Source organism: Symphodus melops (genome assembly GCF_947650265.1).
Source record: "Symphodus melops genome assembly, chromosome: 2".
Taxonomy (NCBI): Eukaryota; Metazoa; Chordata; class Actinopteri; order Labriformes; family Labridae; genus Symphodus; species Symphodus melops.
Window position 1 is genome coordinate 31,107,379 of NC_136692.1, and position 20,000 is coordinate 31,127,378.

At 49.6% G+C, this 20,000-nt stretch overlaps 1 protein-coding gene across 1 annotated transcript in view; it reads right to left on the reverse strand.

Moving 5' to 3' along the window:
• Positions 1-313: 313 nt before the first annotated feature.
• Positions 314-20,000, reverse strand: part of rbm20 (RNA binding motif protein 20) — a 43,193-nt gene continuing 23,506 nt past the window's right edge. The window contains exons 2-13 of the mRNA XM_079338468.1: positions 14,910-15,885; positions 11,562-11,626; positions 11,265-11,359; positions 10,200-10,300; positions 3,339-3,485; positions 2,575-2,706; positions 2,422-2,501; positions 1,651-2,338; positions 1,491-1,577; positions 874-1,414; positions 610-675; positions 314-479 (exon numbers count right to left, since the gene is read on the reverse strand). Coding sequence (XP_079194594.1) covers positions 436-479; positions 610-675; positions 874-1,414; positions 1,491-1,577; positions 1,651-2,338; positions 2,422-2,501; positions 2,575-2,706; positions 3,339-3,485; positions 10,200-10,300; positions 11,265-11,359; positions 11,562-11,626; positions 14,910-15,885 — 3,022 coding nt within the window. The 3' untranslated portion in view covers positions 314-435. The remainder of the gene's footprint in view (positions 480-609; positions 676-873; positions 1,415-1,490; positions 1,578-1,650; positions 2,339-2,421; positions 2,502-2,574; positions 2,707-3,338; positions 3,486-10,199; positions 10,301-11,264; positions 11,360-11,561; positions 11,627-14,909; positions 15,886-20,000) is intronic.

Below are 20,000 nucleotides of genomic sequence, written 5' to 3' on the forward strand. Positions count from 1 at the left end.
GCTCGTCGACACTCCTGATGAAGCATAACAGCGAGATGAGTCATGAGTGTGAAACTCGTCACAGTCATGCTCTCGTTTGCTCCCGGCGTCACACAGCAGAAATAGCCTCTTGTGTCTGGGACAAAGCAGGCCGGCTTACGTAAGCCTCCCTGCAGCAGGAGCGAGCACGCCGCACGCCGCACGCCGCCTGCCGCCTGCCGTGTCATCACAGCCCTGACGATGACATAAATACTCCCCTCTCTGGGGGGCGCTTCACAACCTGCTCACAGAAATAGGCCAACAAGTGGCCAAGCGATTCCAGCCAATTAGAGTGCTAATGCTGCAGGTTGTCAGTGCGCTTATTAACGGTGCACATGAGACGACTTTGTCTTCAGGACAGGAAGAGCCTGGAATAGAATCAAGACCAGCTCAAGGCCCCCCCTTCATTTGAGATCCTCAGTGAGGCGTCAACAGTGTTTTGAATGATTGGACAGGAAGTGCTGCAGAGAGACAGGAAACGTGAGGATGGGGGCGTCAGTGATGAGTGCGTGTGGAGGACTCGGGACTTTGAGCTAAACCAGCATTTCTAATAAAACAGCGAAGGGGAGTGATGACAGGTCGTGTGCTTACCCAATGGGATGCTGAGTTCACTGACAGCCTTGTCTTGCTCTTGAGATGGTGACACGGCCTCGACCTCTGTGAAAGGAGACGAATCATAAAACAAGCTGTCATGGTGCCTCGTGTGCACGCTGCGGCGAGCGCCACACTCGCTCAAATCCATTGTTGCACACTCATTGTATGTGGTCGCCTGTCTGCACATGCAACAAGAGGTGAAGCCGGAAAACTAAACGACATGAGGAAATGGAAGGACGTCACAGGGACTTTGTAAAGTACCGTTTTTAAGACTGTCGTCCTTGAGTGGAGCAGCCGTGGTTATCTCGGCGACCTCTCCTCCTTCCACATCGTTTGTGTCCTTTGAGACATGAAGGTGATTTTCCATCGACTCTTCTGAAGGCCATCGATTGGTTTCAGTGCGGTGTAAACACGCCTCCTCCAGCGCAGCCTTGAACTCCTCCGTGGGGAAGTCACTCAGGTTACTGAGTGTTGGCTCGGGGGCTGCAGGGACTGAGCGCCGGCTCTTCGGGACCGGCGGCCGGTAAAACCTCCCCAGGTCTGTCGGTTTGCGTCTGCCCCTCAGCGTCTGTACGGGACTGCTCCTGCTCCTCCTGGGGGGGGGGGAGGATGGGGGGGAGGGGGGGAGCTCCACCGCTGCTTCCTCCTTGAGGCTCGACTCAAACTTCTCCAGCTCGGGAAGATCCGGCTCAACGATGAAATCATCTTCTCCTCCCACTTCGTCGACGGTGACCAGCTCCTCCATGTTGTTGGGATACCAACACTCTTCATCGGTGTCTTCTCCGCTGCGCCGCTCCGTCACCTGAGAGAAGAAGTCAACGAATGAGAGTCCTGCACGTCAAACCAAAGACACATCTACAACACAAGAGTGGGCTTACTGCGTCTCCGTCCTTACTGCACTCGACAGCTTCTTTCGGCTTGTCTCTCTGCTGAGGTGAAGCAGGTTTGTCTTTGGACTTGCGCTCCTGGAAAAAAAGGAATTCCAGAGTAAGTGGAGGGATGTGATGTACACCGGCGTGCATGACTGAAGTGACTCACAGTATTTTCAGACGTGTTCTCTCTCTGCTGTTTCTCTGCAGGGCTGGGTCTCCGGGTGGTCTTCTTGCTCCGGCCCCGGCCTGGCGAGCTCTGCCTCTTGTCTTCTTGTGACCTGCGAAGAGGCTCCTCCGTGGGCTCGGAAGGCCTCGGCCGGCTGTGGTGGTCGTTTCCCTCCCTCCTCTTTGGTTTGGCCTCGTGCCTCTGGTACGGCGCTCTGGGCGGCTTGTCCAGCTTGTACATTTGCTCCTTGATGTAGAAGTCGTCCTCCGTGTTCCTGTAAGCGCTGAAGCCTTGAGGGCTGCCTCGTGGGTGCCAGTCTCTGCTGCCCCTCATCCCTTCACCTCCCCCCCGGTCGTCTGTGGATCTGGAGCTGATGTGGTCGACGGGCTTCTGGTAGGCCTTCCGACGGTCCGCTGCTCTGCCATTAGGCCGATCGTCCTCCATGTTGCCTCCGTTCCGCCACGGGTCGTCTCTCTCCCGCTCATCCTCACACCTTCTCAAATGTGAGGACCAATCCCAAGAGCCGTGGCGGGGGCCGAGACCATTGCTGCCTCGCTCTGGAGGCCTGCACGGCGGCGCCGCCTGGGGGCTCGGAGCTGAGCTGCAGGAAGTGAAACTGGGGCTGTGGGAATGGGGGCTGAGAGAGCTTCTGATCGGGCTGCGGGAGCGAGCTCTCTCTGGCATGTAGCTGAAGGAGAAAAACAACATGCTGGATTTCAAAGACCTCTTAAAGATTCACAGTCTCAGACTGTCAGTCGAAAGGTTCCTTACTGCTCAAGTTCCTGCATCTCGTCTCTATCCCGCTGAGAGCTGATGTCCTGGATGATCGACTGAACATCTTTACCCGGTTTCTAAACAGAAACAATAATTCAGTTATTCTCCAACGGACAGAAAACCCTTTTGCTCTTTGACCGTGAGTCGTACCTTGAGTTGCAGCTCCTTGTACCTCTTGGACATCCGTATGAGAAGTTTCTGGTTGTTGATCGAAGCTGGAGTGAGCTGGTAGTATTGAACCATCGCCTGAGCTGCTTCAACATAAGCCATCTCCACGAACGCCTGAAGGAGCAGAGACGTGTTGGAAGTGATTGTACCCGAGCTAAAAAGCCTCTGCATGTTTCTAATAAGCTCCAGCAGCAGAAAGCTGCTCAAACTAGGATCAATGTTGGAGATGAAACATGGAGAGAGGTTAGAACGCAGAAAGCTTTACAGACCCATGCAGAGCTGGCTAAACACTGAAGCTACAGTGTCCACCACATGCAGAGCTGGCTAAACACTGAAGCTACAGTGTCCACCACATGCAGAGCTGGCTAAACACTGAAGCTACAGTGTCCACCACATGCAGAGCTGGCTGAACACTGAAGCTACAGTGTCCACCACGTGCAGAGCTGGCTAAACACTGAAGCTACAGTGTCCACCACGTGCAGAGCTGGCTAAACACTGAAGCTACAGTGTCCACCACGTGCAGAGCTGGCTAAACACTGAAGCTACAGTGTCCACCACATGCGGAGCTGGCTAAACACTGAAGCTACAGTGTCCACCACATGCTGACCTGTGTGAGAGGAGGGGGGAGACAGTTCTCTGTGATGATTAGAGTTTAGACTGCAGTACTCATTTTAAACACTAGGGGGCAGAGCTACAGACTGAAGAAAAGACTTCAGGATATTTGGTGAATAACAGAACTCTTGTACCTGATGGGTCGAGCGCATCAGTATGTAGTTGGTGACTTTGCCAAAGGGTAGTCCCAGGTTGATGACATCATTCTCCGTGCAGCTTCCTTCGGGGAGGTTGCAGATGTGAACGACTCGACCTGCTGTGGCTTTTCTCGCTGGAAATGCCTGAAAACAGAAAAAAATAGCCTTCGATAAAAATGAAATGAAAGTTTCGATATTAAACATTCATCAAACCAGAGTCAAAATGGCGACATCATGCTAACAGTGACATTGAAGCCGTGGCCACATGGCAGCGCCCGGCAGTTCGGTTCAGAGAGCAGAAAAGCCCACGCTGTTGTCGCTGCGCTCTCAGTGGAAAATAGTTCAGCTTTATTTTGGACAATGTCGCGCTCATCGATGTCACTTCTTCTCACCAACCAATGAGAATCAAGAAGGGGCATCTGATAGCTTTGGCAACATTAATCGAGGAGACGATCTCTGGGTGTCGAGCTGCTGTCAACGCCAGTCTACGATAAGTTGTTTAAATGGTTTTCTAAAACAGACAAGTGGATGTCAACGTTCGTAACCAGGCAACCATCAGCGGCGGTGAGAAGCACGGTGAAGCGAGGCCGTGATCGCCGCTCGTGTACAAAGCAGCTTTAAATGGACACAGGCCTGAAAATATCATGTCATTGTGTTTGGAAAAAAATAACTCATTCTGAATTTATCTGGTCAGAAACATGTTTAAAAAAAAACATGTTCGTGTTTGGATCCATTTCTGTCTTTTAAAAGTGGAATATTTGACCATTGTTGTTCAATCAAGAAGCAGGTCAGTCTCATTTCTCTCTCCTACTCCAACTGTCTGAAACATGCGATATGCATCAAATTCAAATCAATGTTTTTTAATTTAGTCACATGGGCTTTCATTGTTTGAGAGGGTCTGAATATGAAACTAGAAAGAGTTTGGATGTTAACAGAGATCTGATTGGGTGTGATCCTGAGAGCAGAGAGAATAACACTGAAGAGATCCGAGACGATCAATGCAGCACGACAGCGCAGGACGGCGTCCTCACAGCGTCTAAAGATAACTTCTTGGCAGCAGCGCCGCAGTGATAATGAAAGTTTTCTTGTTTGGATTTAGAGACTTGTCAGCTGACTGGCCTCAGACGTTTCACACATTTAACATAAATCCCTCCTGACTGCCAAGAACGGCGACCTTCACATCCCATCGCTCTTTGTCCTGTTTTCACAGCACGGCGACACACAGACGGCTGCAGAGCGACAGGCGAGGAAGCGAATCCTTTTTTGTTTAGCATTCAGTACGAATAGTTCTCACTGTTTTTTATTTATTCACTGAGCTCATCTTTTAGCAGGTATTCACACCCTGCTCTGACCCCGAGGAGAGAGAAGTGACCGTTCACATAGACACGACACAGCAGCCACTGCATGTTCTCCACTGCCTGCTCGCCACTGCCTGCTCGCCACTGCCTGCTCGCCACTGCATGTTCTCCACTGCCTGCTGGCTGCTCGCCACTGACTGCTCGCCACTGCATGCTCGCCACTGACTGCTCGCCACTGCCTGCTCGCCACACCGGCTGACAACCAGAAAGAGACTTTGATACAACCACAGTTGAATGAATGATTGTTCATCGATGATTCATTATACAAGCTGTTTACCATTTCACCTGCAGTCCATGTAATACAGTGGTTCCCAAACTTTTTTTCTTGCGGGCCAAAATTGTGGCGGGCCACAGGGTTTGTTTGTTTGTTTGTTTTTTTTAAATATTGGAAGGAACTTTTTGTATTTTGACCTCTTCAAAAAATAATGTAAATACACAATAACTAGTTGCAGTGGGAAACTGTTGTGTTCTCATTTTTTGGAAAGAATAGTCATAAAACAGGCTTTTATAGGTCTCCCTCGCTAACATGAAAAAGAAAAAAAAGAACGAAATATGCCATCTGATGAGGCCTGGGGCCAAAATCTTCTGATTCTTCGATTTGAAGTCAAGGGCCACAAAAAATCCACTCAAGGGCCACAAATGGCCCCCGGGCCGCACTTTGGACACCCCTGATGTAGTACCATTTTATACCAAAGGGGGACAACTGATATTATCAGCTGTAAGCTGTGATGTAGCAGGCTCTTTGTAAATATCCACAGGTCAGGATGCAGTGCAGACTTTTCAGTAGACTGAACGCTGCTGTTTGGAAAATTATTCATCCTCAAAACATCAGAGTGCTAGTTAGCTAAAATGAGCTAGTTGATGTTAGCGTTAGTATCATGAGCGTTGTCAGAATATATATATATAATCTCTCTTCTTATTTATCCTGAGCACAAAGTCAAGCTGTCTACGTCTCTGGTCCAACGAGCCAGAAGCTGTTCCTGCTTACCGTTTGATACCTCTGGTTCTTTTTCACATCAATGCAGGAAGCAGCAATAAATTCAGCTGCTCACAGAGTCGTGTTTCTGCAAACACTGTGCTGCAACTGCACATTTTAAAGTGCACCCCCCCCCCCCCCCCCCCCCCCCCCCTCAGGCTCAAAGACCTGACAGACAGTTCCATGTGCTGGACGGACTGTCCGACCAACGACCAGCGACCCTGCGTCACACTAACACACTGAGGCCGATGGTCGTAACGAACAGAGAGGAGGAGAACACGCTGACAACAGCACGTTAGTGTTCGGTGGTGAAACCTCACAGACTTCATCAGGACACGTTTGAACAACAGCTGTCAAATGATGGCAGGAAGCTTCTGAGCCTCAGTGAACCACAAATGGAGGTCGAAGCTCTCTGAGAACGGCCTTCGACGCTCAGATTATAATCCAGAGGACAGGATTAACCCCTTTTTTAAAACCACACTACATAGATTCAGCCACCAGGGGGCTCTCGATCAATACAACAATAACAATAGATGACGTTGAGGCTGGCGGGAAATCATGGGAGTGATTCTCTCCGCCACTATCTAGGTGGAGCCTGAAGGGACAAAATAAATACAGGGAGACACTCAGAGACATTAAAGGCACACTGAGTCCATGAATCCGAAAGAAAGAAAACAAGGTGCAGACACTTTGCACACTGAGCCTGATGCAGAAAATCCAGCTCGGTCCGAAAGATACGACCAACGAAAGTCAGAGTGCGAACCTGCTTGACAGAACGCGGAGTCCTAGTTACTTTTGAACGGTGTCCAGTCTCTCGGGGTGCGATGGCCTTTATTCTTCAACGTCTTTGTCACGTCTTCCTTCTCTCCGGCCTGCAGCTCCCTGACATCAACAGCTCCTGATGTAGGAGTGATAATTTTATGAACTGCTCCGTGCCAGCGCCGGGCCATCAGAACTCACGAGTCCAGTGCAGGTTGGTCTCAATAAACAGATCCCAGAATAGGCTGTTTATGTCCTCATGATATTAAAGAGAGCCAGAGTGTGCGCTCGCTTGTTCCTGATCTGCAGGACGTGCTCGCAGTCTGTGAGCGCAGACAGTCGACCGCAGCATCGATATCACTGTCAGGGTTGGCTCAGGCCGGGAACAGTAGCTGGTTCTGTTAACCGCAAATTAGAGCGCAGAGTTATGCCGTGTCATTGGCTGCACCCGAGGAGGCTGCACACACCACAGCCGTCTCACAGGTTTGAATCTGCAGACAGGACTTTGGAAAGACGGAGGGACGGACTTCAGCTCAGTCTGCTTTAAACAGGAAGTGATGATAATCTCCTGGTTTGAAGTGGAATGGGGATTTTTACACCTTAAGGAGGAACAAAGTGAGAGGGAGACAAGAAACAGGAAGTAAAACTGGTCTGCTCCAGGGGAAGTGTGTGAACTGCACGGCAGACTGCGAGTACGAGCGCTCGTCTGTTTGAGCGCCTGCACGCCACCCTCACTGCTCATGGGCGCGGCGGTTGATTTGGGAAGCGGTTCAAACCCCGGTGCACGCCAAATCTGGAAATTGGAGAGGTGCGAGCCGTTGAGCAAGACATGAACCCCCCCGCCCAGCTCAGAGGAGCAGCGTGCAGCCCGCTCACTCTGACATCTGTCCATCAGTGCACGTCCTGTCGGATCCAGTTTGTGCACGTGTGTGTGTGTGTGTGTGTGTGTGTGTGTGTGTGTGTGTGCACGCTTATATGTAAATGATCAGGTGATGTGACGACGCGGTCTGAAGGGGTCACGCCTCTGACACGCTGTGTGCAGCCATGTGCTCTTCACACCCTCAGGACCACGGGCCAAATGTTGTGAAGGACAATAACTGGCACGCACTGCTTTGCTGTTTGCAGAGACGTCACGTCCCTGCAGAGGACATGTCCTCTCGTCTGAGAAGAGTCTGACCCTCGTCGGAGGATCCAGGGAGATGATCCGTTTGGTTTCACAGTTTCTCTCCACGTTCCGACACTGAGCGCTCACCGGCCCATCCCTCAGATCACTTTACCAGACGCTCGCAGCCTGAAACTGGACACCGCCGCCTGGGCGTGTGACATGGGGGTCTGAAGGTCTGCGCTGCCGACAGCAGTTAGCTGTAATCCTGTGTTTATCTCTTTGAGTTCTGTTATTGTAAGAAGCTACTGTGTTAGCTGAAGCTTCTGAATCCACACTGCTGCTGCTGCTGCTGCTGCTGCTGCTGCCGCCGTACGACTTCTGATCACTGACAATGAAGTGACTCAACATCTTTGTTCAAATGTCGTGTGAGCAGCCTCTCATGCTCACACACTCACACACACACACACACACACTCACACACACACACACACACACACACACACACACACACACACACACACACACACACACACACACACACACACACACACACACACACACACACACACACACACACACACACAAAGGAAGGAGCTTTAACTCCACCTGTTCTGCTTCGACAGGTGTGTGTTTACAGCAACTAACATTAGAACATGAAGCCCATCAAATATGTTCCCAACAATAAGCCACGCCCCTTTGTCCATAACCAAAGAAGCAGTCCAGGCTCGGGTTAAAGACAGGAAGGACAAAGAGGAAGAGGAGGATTGTTCCTTTGACAGAAACACTGTCCCTTCAGAGGAAAGCGTCTGTGTGTTCCATGTTCACACACACACGTATCCAAACATGTAAACGCCACGATGACGACTTATTGACTGTGGACGAGAGGAGACCTACAGAGTCTGAAAGGACGCGGGGACATTTTTAAATTAGACTGTGAAACCTTTTGTCATCAGGTTCAAATAAAAGTGGACTGATCACATGACAGCACTCAAACACAGCGAGGGCAATGAGGCGCACTAAACACAACACACACACACACACACACACACACACACACACACACACACAATATAGAAAACCAAACAAGAAAGTCAAGGTCAAGTTTACTCAAATATCATGTGTAAAGATGGTAGAGGCTGCAGCAGAGTAAAGAGTCCATCAGTATGAACTCATCCATTCATACACATTCACACACTGATGGTAGAGGCTGCTGCAGAGTAAAGAGTCCATCAGTATGAACTCATCCATTCATACACATTCACACACTGATGGTAGAGGCTGCTGCAGAGTAAAGAGTCCATCAGTAGAAGAAGCAGTGGGAGCAACTTGGGGTTAAGTGCCTTGCCCAAGGATTGATCGGACGTGTGTCTGCAGGAGCTGGGGATCGAACCTCTGCCCTTCCCTCCCTGTCGGTCGAGAGGAGACAGACTCTCTGAACCACAGCCGTCGTAATTCATCTTCATATCTGTTAATGAAATATTAAAGTGAGAGACTGTCTCTTTAAGACAGCTGTGCAGCTGGGCGCCAAATCTGACACGCACGCCAAGTTCGGTGCGTTTTCAGCGAGACGTAAGACTCCTGATTGGTTCATTTTACAGAACATATCATCTTCATTTATTATAGTTCCTTTTGTTCCAGTGGGAGCGTCGCTCCGAGGTCGGAGTGCACACCGTGTGTGTGTGTGTCAGCTCCATCACTGTGGGCCGACTGTTGAAAGCTGCGTGCCGGGCACCAGAGGAGTCTTTCCTCAGGTTTAGTGGGGATAATTTTCAGATCACTCATCGGGCTCACTGTGCGTTTCAACAGGCCTGACACACTGATGCCCACAAACAGCTGCTGTGATTCAGACCCAGAGACCAGCGTCAGCCTCCACACGGGATCTCATGCAGCTTCATTAGGCTCATTATGTCCCCACACATCAGAACATGTGTCACATGTCTCACTCTTCTTTTATTATTATTATTAATATGATCATCCATCATGACAGCACGATTTTACCATCCATGTTTGCAAAGCAGCGTTTGATAAAACAGAAAGCAGCAGCAAGAACAGGACACTAAAGAAGTCATTGATTAAGAGGAAGGAAATAAAGCCTGGAAAACGTGTTTCCTAATTCATCCATTTTCATGGAATCATGTTTTCAAGCCCAGACAAGCTTCCTGTTGGACCTGATCAGCAGTCAACAAGAGGATCTGCATCTGTTCACAACCACAGACTGTAAATATGAGAGGACGAAGCCAAAGTGTCGTCCCCCGTGTGTCCCTGCAGGGGGCGCTGGAGTCCCCCGTGTGTCCCTGCAGGGGGCGCTGGAGTCCCCTGCAGGGACACACGGGGGACTCCAGCGCCCCCTGCAGGAACAGACGGGGGACTCCAGCGCCCCCTGCAGGAACACACGGGGGACTCCAGCGCCCCCTGCAGGAACACACGGGGGACTCCAGTGCCCCCTGCAGGGACACACGGGGGACGACGCTCAGGCTTCGTCCTCTCATATTTACAGTCTGTGGTTAAAACCTTTTGGCGTCTATGCAGGTGAGTAAAAGTTGAACGTTGGGTCATAAGAGAGTTTTTTCTGTCCATCCTGTCAAATAAAAAAAGATCGATGCTGAGTGCAAAGACTAAACCAAAACAAGTCCTGAGAGGAACCCAAACATTGGTCTGACCTTTGACTCGGGCTGCTGCTGTGAGGAGAATCCTGCGTCCGTCAGGGGAAAAGTCTTCATGGCTGCAGCTGGTAAGTATGATGCATTGGCTCCTGACACATCTGCGGAAACAATTTAAGACTCAGCCGAGTGTGAGAAAGAGTTACATCTGCTGCCTTCATGAAGAAAGTTAAAAAAGTGACTGGATGTCAGACTTCATGTGTGGAGGCCAGGAAGTTATAATAAACATGTGGAATAATTCATGGACATGAGAAGCTTTCTGCTCCACTTTATGTTTCAGGACAAGATCACTAAACACATTTATTCCTAGGATGACGATACTTCCTGTTTAACACAACGGAAGATAAAGAAACTTTGAGTTGTTCAGAGAGGACTCATAAGTGAATAAAGGGGGCGTACGGCGTGCAGCTGATCTGACCAGCGATCAGTTTTCACTTCATTCTCTCTTTAAGGACAACGAGCAGGCTTCCTTCCTTTTCTCTCGAGCCTGATCAAAAACAGAGCAGGGACAAACCTGCCGTTTGAACCAGGAAGAGAAAGTAGATCAAAATCATGTGGATTTAAAAACAGTTACATTTAAGATAAGGTTAATAATGGGCTCCTGACGTGTGTCAGGGATAATAAAAGAGACTCCAGCATGATGTTTGGGATCTAGTCTGTCATACTAAACGCTGCTCAGTGTGCAGGAGAACAGGTCAAAGAGCAGAAGCTCGGGTGTGTGTTTGATTCGACGAGGAGCCTGCAGGGATAAAGACGGAGTCAGAGATGAGCAGCTGCTGCTGCACGCTCCTCAGTGCACAGAAGAAGAACCTGTTTACTTTGATAAACTGCAGCGACTGTTAGAATCCTCCAACACGACCCGCTCAGCGTCCACGCGGCGTCCACGCAGCGTCCGCTCACAGTCCGTTGATGTCTTTATTCGTGGGCTTTTAAACCAGCTGACTGAGAGACGCTTCAGTTGGAGAGCAGAAACACTATGACGCTCTCCTTCCATTTATAACTCTGTGTGTGAACACATTCCCACGCTCAGACAAACAGCACTCAGGGTCACAGCCGTGATCCTACCTTGACTCGCCGCGGAGTAGACCATGGAGTTTGTGCCGCCGGTGCTCAGCCCGCCGTGGGAGTAGTGGACAGCTCCAGCGGAGACGACTGCGGAGCTGCAACAATCACAGCAGGCTGATTATAGCTGCCTCGCTCACTCGCTCATATCTGGTGACAGAGCTCAGATTCATGGGACATTAAGACGGCTGAATATAGAGCGAGGAAAAGACAAATAAAGAGTTCCAACGCTCGAGTCCTGTTCTCAAACATGAACAACTAGAGTTTAAAAAAATCCTTTAAAAAGGTGTGTTCGCTCACCTGTCGCTCGTGTACAGCGTTCGGTTCTGCAGGTGCAGTTTGCCCTTCACGTGCTGGTCCCAGTCCTGTAAACAAACACATGGGACATTCAGATCGAGCTCCATGTCCAGCAGGATGTCTGACACCGTGTCCTCACTGCCACTGATGACAGGCTGATTTAGAAAGCAGTATGTCCTGCTGAACCAATCACAGACGAGCATCACAGCTGATCATTTTATCAGACAAGATAATAATATATTAATATATTTTTTAAATCGTTTTTTGAAGGTGGACAAAGTGAAGCGGAAGAGTAAAAACTCTGTCAGGACTCGTGTCTCGAGGTGGTAAAGTGTCCCACAGACTGATTCGTGTCTCGAGGTGGTAAAGTGTCCCACAGACTGATTCGTGTCTCGAGGTGGTAAAGTGTCCCACAGACTGATTCGTGTCTCGAGGTGGTAAAGTGTCCACAGACTGATTCGTGTCTCGAGGTGGTAAAGTGTCCACAGACTGATTCGTGTCTCGAGGTGGTAAAGAGTCCACAGACTGATTCGTGTCTCGAGGTGGTAAAGTGTCCACAGACTGATTCGTGTCTCGAGGTGGTAAAGAGTCCCACAGACTGATTCGTGTCTCGAGGTGGTAAAGTGTCCCACAGACTGATTCGTGTCTCGAGGTGGTAAAGAGTCCACAGACTGATTCGTGTCTCGAGGTGGTAAAGCGTCCCACAGACTGATTCGTGTCTCGAGTGTCCACAGACTGATTCGTGTCTCGAGGTGGTAAAGAGTCCACAGACTGATTCGTGTCTCGAGGTGGTAAAGTGTCCCACAGACTGATTCGTGTCTCGAGGTGGTAAAGAGTCCACAGACTGATTCGTGTCTCGAGGTGGTAAAGAGTCCACAGACTGATTCGTGTCTCGAGGTGGTAAAGAGTCCCACAGACTGATTCGTGTCTCGAGGTGGTAAAGAGTCCACAGACTGATTCGTGTCTCGAGGTGGTAAAGAGTCCACAGACTGATTCGTGTCTCGAGGTGGTAAAGAGTCCACAGACTGATTCGTGTCTCGAGGTGGTAAAGTGTCCCACAGACTGATTCGTGTCTCGAGGTGGTAAAGTGTCCACAGACTGATTCGTGTCTCGAGGTGGTAAAGTGTCCCACAGACTGATTTGTGTCTCGAGGTGGTAAAGTGTCCCACAGACTGATTCGTGTCTCGAGGTGGTAAAGTGTCCACAGACTGATTCGTGTCTCGAGGTGGTAAAGTGTCCCACAGACTGATTCGTGTCTCGAGGTGGTAAAGTGTCCCACAGACTGATTCGTGTCTCGAGGTGGTAAAGTGTCCCACAGACTGATTCGTGTCTCGAGGTGGTAAAGCGTCCCACAGACTGATTCGTGTCTCGAGTGTCCACAGACTGATTCGTGTCTCGAGGTGGTAAAGAGTCCACAGACTGATTCGTGTCTCGAGGTGGTCAAGTGTCCCACAGACTGATTCGTGTCTCGAGGTGGTAAAGCGTCCACAGACTGATTCGTGTCTCGAGGTGGTAAAGAGTCCCACAGACTGATTCGTGTCTCGAGGTGGTAAAGCGTCCCACAGACTGATTTGTGTCTCGAGGTGGTAAAGCGTCCCACAGACTGATTCGTGTCTCGAGTGTCCACAGACTGATTCGTGTCTCGAGGTGGTAAAGAGTCCACAGACTGATTCGTGTCTCGAGGTGGTAAAGCGTCCCACAGACTGATTCGTGTCTCGAGGTGGTAAAGCGTCCCACAGACTGATTCGTGTCTCGAGGTGGTAAAGAGTCCACAGACTGATTCGTGTCTCGAGGTGGTAAAGCGTCCCACAGACTGATTCGTGTCTCGAGGTGGTAAAGTGTCCCACAGACTGATTCGTGTCTCGAGGTGGTAAAGAGTCCACAGACTGATTCGTGTCTCGAGGTGGTAAAGTGTCCCACAGACTGATTCGTGTCTCGAGGTGGTAAAGTGTCCACAGACTGATTCGTGTCTCGAGGTGGTAAAGTGTCCCACAGACTGATTCGTGTCTCGAGGTGGTAAAGCGTCCCACAGACTGATTCGTGTCTCGAGTGTCCACAGACTGATTCGTGTCTCGAGGTGGTAAAGAGTCCACAGACTGATTCGTGTCTCGAGGTGGTAAAGAGTCCCACAGACTGATTCGTGTCTCGAGGTGGTAAAGCGTCCCACAGACTGATTCGTGTCTCGAGGTGGTAAAGCGTCCCACAGACTGATTCGTGTCTCGAGTGTCCACAGACTGATTCGTGTCTCGAGGTGGTAAAGAGTCCACAGACTGATTCGCGTCTCGAGGTGGTAAAGCGTCCCACAGACTGATTCGTGTCTCGAGGTGGTAAAGCGTCCCACAGACTGATTCGTGTCTCGAGGTGGTAAAGAGTCCACAGACTGATTCGTGTCTCGAGGTGGTAAAGAGTCCACAGACTGATTCGTGTCTCGAGGTGGTAAAGAGTCCACAGACTGATTCGTGTCTCGAGGTGGTAAAGCGTCCCACAGACTGATTCGTGTCTCGAGTGTCCACAGACTGATTCGTGTCTCGAGGTGTTAAAGAGTCCACAGACTGATTCGTGTCTCGAGGTGGTAAAGTGTCCCACAGACTGATTCGTGTCTCGAGGTGTTAAAGCGTCCACAGACTGATTCGTGTCTCGAGGTGGTAAAGCGTCCACAGACTGATTCGTGTCTCTAGGTGGTAAAGCGTCCACAGACTGATTCGTGTCTCGAGGTGGTAAAGCGTCCACAGACTGATTCGTGTCTCGAGGTGGTAAAGTGTCCCACAGACTGATTCGTGTCTCGAGGTGGTAAAGAGTCCACAGACTGATTCGTGTCTCGAGGTGGTAAAGCGTCCACAGACTGATTCGTGTCTCGAGGTGGTAAAGAGTCCACAGACTGATTCGTGTCTCGAGGTGGTAAAGCGTCCACAGACTGATTCGTGTCTCGAGGTGGTAAAGCGTCCCACAGACTGATTCGTGTCTCGAGGTGGTAAAGTGTCCCACAGACTGATTCGTGTCTCGAGGTGGTAAAGAGTCCACAGACTGATTCGTGTCTCGAGGTGGTAAAGTGTCCCACAGACTGATTCGTGTCTCGAGGTGTTAAAGCGTCCACAGACTGATTCGTGTCTCGAGGTGGTCAAGCGTCCCACAGACTGATTCGTGTCTCGAGGTGGTAAAGAGTCCACAGACTGATTCGTGTCTCGAGGTGGTAAAGCGTCCACAGACTGATTCGTGTCTCGAGGTGGTCAAGTGTCCCACAGACTGATTCGTGTCTCGAGGTGGTCAAGTGTCCCACAGACTGATTCGTGTCTCGAGGTGGTAAAGCGTCCCACAGACTGATTCATGAACACACACGCTGGGATCACTCACCTTCAGGTTGTAGACCTTCTTGTCACAGATGCTACACTGGTGCGGTAGTTGAGTCGGCGTGACGGCGTGGAAGTCATTCACTTGGTAAGGCTGAAGCGTCCTGGTACCTGAAGGTGGCGTTTCCTCGCCCCCGTGCACGGGCTGGTATCCTCCAAAGCCCTGGCTGCTACTTGAGCTGAAACAGGAAACCCCTCCAGTGTGAGTGAACTTGGGGTCAGGGGTCGGCTCCTCTGGGTTATAGAGTTCAGTTCTGGACCGGATGGGCGGCCCAGCTGCTGTCCACACGTTGTCCACCTTTCCGCAGTGACTCAGGGTCGCGGGGCCTTTCCATTGGTCCTTGTGCCCGGAGGGGTCGTAAGGGTTCATGTTGTGTTCAGGGACACTGAACGCAGCGTGTTGCCTCGGCATGTCCTGACCGTAGAAATCGTTCTGGAAGCCGGCGCTGTTCATGTTTTTCACGGAGTACTGTCCGTCACAGGACGCTGCAGACGTGTTGAAGTGTAGACGGCGGTCCGTATCAGACGGGTAAGATGACCCTGAGGTTTTACCGTACTCCACGCCCTGTTGGGCCCCTGCTGCAGAATGGTTTAGTCTTACATTTGCAGGGTTTGGATTTAATCCCCCGCCCACCAAGGCCCCTAATTGGGAATTTGACGATGGGAAACCCAGCATCCCGGCGGGCAGCCCCCCCTGAGGGTTTCCAACCAACGTGGAGGCCCGGAGCTGGTTGAACAGGGGGTGGGACATGGCGACATTGGAAAGCACCTGATTCAGAGCGCTGGCTGCAGTGGCTGTAGCGCCCCCCTGAGCCAGTTTAAGGCGGTGGAGTGTGAGCTGGGCCTGCAGCTGAGCCAGCTGGAGGCTAGCAGGGCTCAGGAAGAGCTGCTGGTTCTGCTGCTGAGGCCCGGGCTGCCCGCCGCCGGGCAGCTGAACGCCAACCTGGAGGCCCTTCTTATCTGCACTGTCGGCACAGACGCTGCAAAACAGAAAACACACAAAGATCAGGAATCTCAAAGACATTCAACGAAAGCTGAAACGGTGTACACAGAAGTGACGTGAAAATGGGAGGAGCCAATCTTTAAGCTGTTTGTTTTATTCTTACTTCCTGTCCTAACAGCATGTGACACAAACAAGCATCATCGATCAAATCAGCTGGATTCTATCGTCTCCCATTGGAGGGTCCTGACCACCTACGAGCCACTCAGTGTCGACGCCACGAGGATGGAGGAAGGAGGCGGCGCCGCCGCTTTCCTCACCCGACTAAAACATGCAAGATATTTGAGGATCAAAGATTTTAAGGTTAGCGCTCATGTTTGTGTCTCGCTTGATGCAGCCACAGGAAGCTCAGGCTTCGACCTGATAGGCTGATTGGATAACGATGGTCATAAGACTCGTTAGCTTGATTTACAAACGGGAGAGATAACGGCGCATTAACGATGTCCACATCGTGACCTTTGAACCTTTGAGCCTCTGAGTGTTGAGTCAACAGCTCGTCAATACAAAGCACCACGCTTCAGTTTGTCCGCCTTCAAAATAAAAGCACCACGCTTCAGTTTGTCCGCCTTCAAAATAAAAGCCCCACACTTCAGAATGACTAATTTAAGAGATGCACACGCTCGTGTCAGGATATGATATGACAAACATCTTCAGACCTTCCCAGCGTCTCTACACTTTGTTAAATTTTGTAAAAAAGAAAAGACGTGAGTTCTTTGCATAGAGACGGTTGAACTGAGACGCCGTCCTGTAAATGGACCACTTAGAAGTGGACGGCAGCGCCCTGCAGTGACCCTGTTTGAACGCCCTCACATGCAGTCTAAACTTAGCCGACTGCGTATCACACATCGTCTATGTTAAGCGCCTGACGTGGCCTTATTTACCCACGCTGAGAGGTGACGGACCAGACACATTAGATGTGCTGAAACACCAAATTGTTGGACACAGAGATTTGTCGTACATGAGGGTTTGACACACTAGAAGTTTTATGAATGTGATCATGTTTGCATGGTTTTAATCTCTCAAGTATCAAATCGTTTAAAATCCATTTTCAAATATGGATTTATGCAACTGGATCCTGCTGCGGATTATCACCTCCTGCTCTGTCTTTGGGGGGCTTGTACGGTTGTGATGTGGTCTTGCGATTACACAGTCACATCATAAAGTCATCATATCTCCATCATTACTCATTCTCCTGCTGAGCTGTAAAGTGTCCCGCTCTAAACCTCCGGCCCGTCATGCAGAGCCCTGGGATATAACCGGGACCAACTTTTATTGACCACGCCTCAAAGTTCTCATTACTGTCACGACCGAGACTTCATGCATTCCTGTTTGTTTGTTCATTGGACTTTCACCAGGGGCGTGTCCAGACTGGGGGGGCGGGACCTTTATGTAAGTGACACAACTGGAGGACATAAATCTTCTTAGCTTGAATCTTTTAGGCAGAGGTGTGGACTCCAGTCACATGACTTGGACTCGAGCCACATGACTTGGACTTGAGTCACATGACTTGGACTCCCGTCACATGACTTGGACTCGAGCCACATGACTTGGACTCCCGTCACATGACTTGGACTTGAGTCACATGACTTGGACTTGAGTCACATAACTTGGACTCTGGTCACATGACTTGGACTTGAGTCACATAACTTGGACTCTGGTCACATGACTTGGACTTGAGTCACATAACTTGGACTCTGGTCACATGACTTGGACTTGAGTCACATGACTTGGACTCCCGTCACATGACTTGGACTCCCGTCACATGACTTGGACTCCAGTCACATGACTTGGACTTGAGTCACATGACTTGGACTCCAGTCAGACTTAAGTAACGGATTTGATGACTTTGGACTCGACTTGACGAAATCATGAAAGACTTGCAAATGGACTTGGACTGTGTGTGTAAAACACTGACGGAATCACGGAGTTCGACACTGAGAATAAATCGACGTGCTCAGAATCTCGTGGGATTGGGACTTTGACTTTGTCCCCTCTCTGTTTTTAGGACTTAAAAACTCTTGAACGCTGCCTAACTTACATCTATTGGCTGCTAAGTCCATCATGAGTTGGACAGTGTGCACGGACAGTGTGCAATAGTTTTTTTTATTGAAAAACTATTGATTTAAAACTGAAAGTAGGACCATTAGCTTGTAGAAACATTTGTCTTTAAAGGGGACATGTTATGTAAAATCCCTGTTACAGTGTTTTTAATGTTTATTTGAGAGTCTATAGACATGTGAAAGAAATCCATCCAGTTTTTTGTTTGTGCTCTGCAGAAATCTGACAACACAGAGAGAAATGCTCTGTTTCTAATGTGCTCCCCTTGTGATGTCACAGTGGGATTCTGGTAAACAAATCCCCTCCCCTCCTCTGGTGTCTCCTCCCATGAACTCCATCTCCAGACTAGAGCTAAACGTTTTAGCAGGTCCGCCATTTTTATTCTCTCTATAGAGGAGTGATGTCTGCTGGGAAAACTCAGGGGGCGGGGCTTGTTGCATTTAAAGAGACACACACACACACAAACGGAGCGTTCAGAGAGAGCTGGTTTCTACATTCATTCATGTTATATTTGGACCAAAGCTCAGAAACACAGATGTTTCATTCAGACCACAGGGGGGCGCTGTTTGAGAAGAGGGAGAATACGTCCCCTTTAAGTCCTGCGTCTGATGATAGGCAAACAGTTTGTTTCAGAATCAGCCCGATCAATCGGAGCGACACCAGCGATGTGGAAGTTCTCATCCCAGCGGATACACTCTGGGCGGTCGGCTGTTTTCCAGTTGACCATGTACTCTCTTTAAGTGTGCAAGCTTGCTGATGGAGAGATTCACTGACACCGTCCAGCTCATGACTCAGAGCTATAAATACCAGAGTCGCCCTCTGCCATCCCAACACGCCGTGTCCTTCATCGACTAATATGGAGTCTCGGGCGGCTGGCACAGTATGCTGAACACTTCAGACCTCTGTCATGATGAAGATAAGATATGGAGGCGTCAAATCGAAAGGAATGAAAGGGACGAGGTTCAACGAGTGAAGCTCTCTGAACTCTGACTCAAAGTTTGAGAAGAATTAAGATGTCAGGGCCGCTGCTCGCCTCCTGGTTGTTGAGTTCAAATCCCTTTCCCTCGTGTCATTCCCTGCTCGCTCTCTCTCTCTCGCTCTCTCTCTCTCTCTGTCCATGGATTCTGACTCTCTCCTCCTTCCTGTCTCTACAAGAAGACAAAAAAAACGCTCTCATGTCGAGTCTGCTCTGACTCTGAAACATGAGAAAAAGATGACGCTCTTTGTTTTTTCACATCCATCCCTGAAGTGTGTGTGTGAGTGTGTGTGTGTGTGTGCGTGTGTGTGTGTGTGTGTGTGTGTGAGTGTGTGTGTGTGTGTGTGTGAGTGTGTGTGAGTGTGAGTGTGAGTGTGAGTGTGTGTGTGTGAGTGTGAGTGTGAGTGTGAGTGTGAGTGTGAGTGTGTGTGTGTGTGTGTGTGTGTGTGTGTGTGTGTGTGTTCTGTTTTCAAGGAGTGAAAGAAGAACGATCAACCCTCCAGATGTGATGCAATGAATAGAAGGATGGATTCAGAGTGCGAGGACGCGTACGGGTCGTCAGAGAGATGGAACAGCGCCAGCGTGTGAAGACAACGTGTGACAACGCGACAACCTTTTCAAAATAAAAGCATGAAAGCTTGAATTCAAACAGGTAAAGGACTCTCAGCTGAACACAATAAAACATTAAAAATCAAAGTGTTGATCTGTAATGAAGGAGGAATGCAGAATAACTTGTTAGTAATATTTAAATATTAAAACCAGGACACGACCTGTCTTTGACCTGATTGTCAGCGCGGTGACTTGAGACCTGCTTGTGACTTGTAAATGACTTTCTCCCATGTCTGCTTTAAACATGCCCTTCAAAATACAAATGATTGTGATTGGTCTGAATTAATGGGAACAGTTTAAACGTGTTGAAGGTTATCAGTGTGACACGAACACGCCTGCATCAACAATCTAAAGAGGTGATGTTCACTACGGGGGCCCGGAAGTGCCAAACAAAATGACAAATATGAGAGAACGTTACATGATGAAAATCATTTTTTATATTTTATATAAAA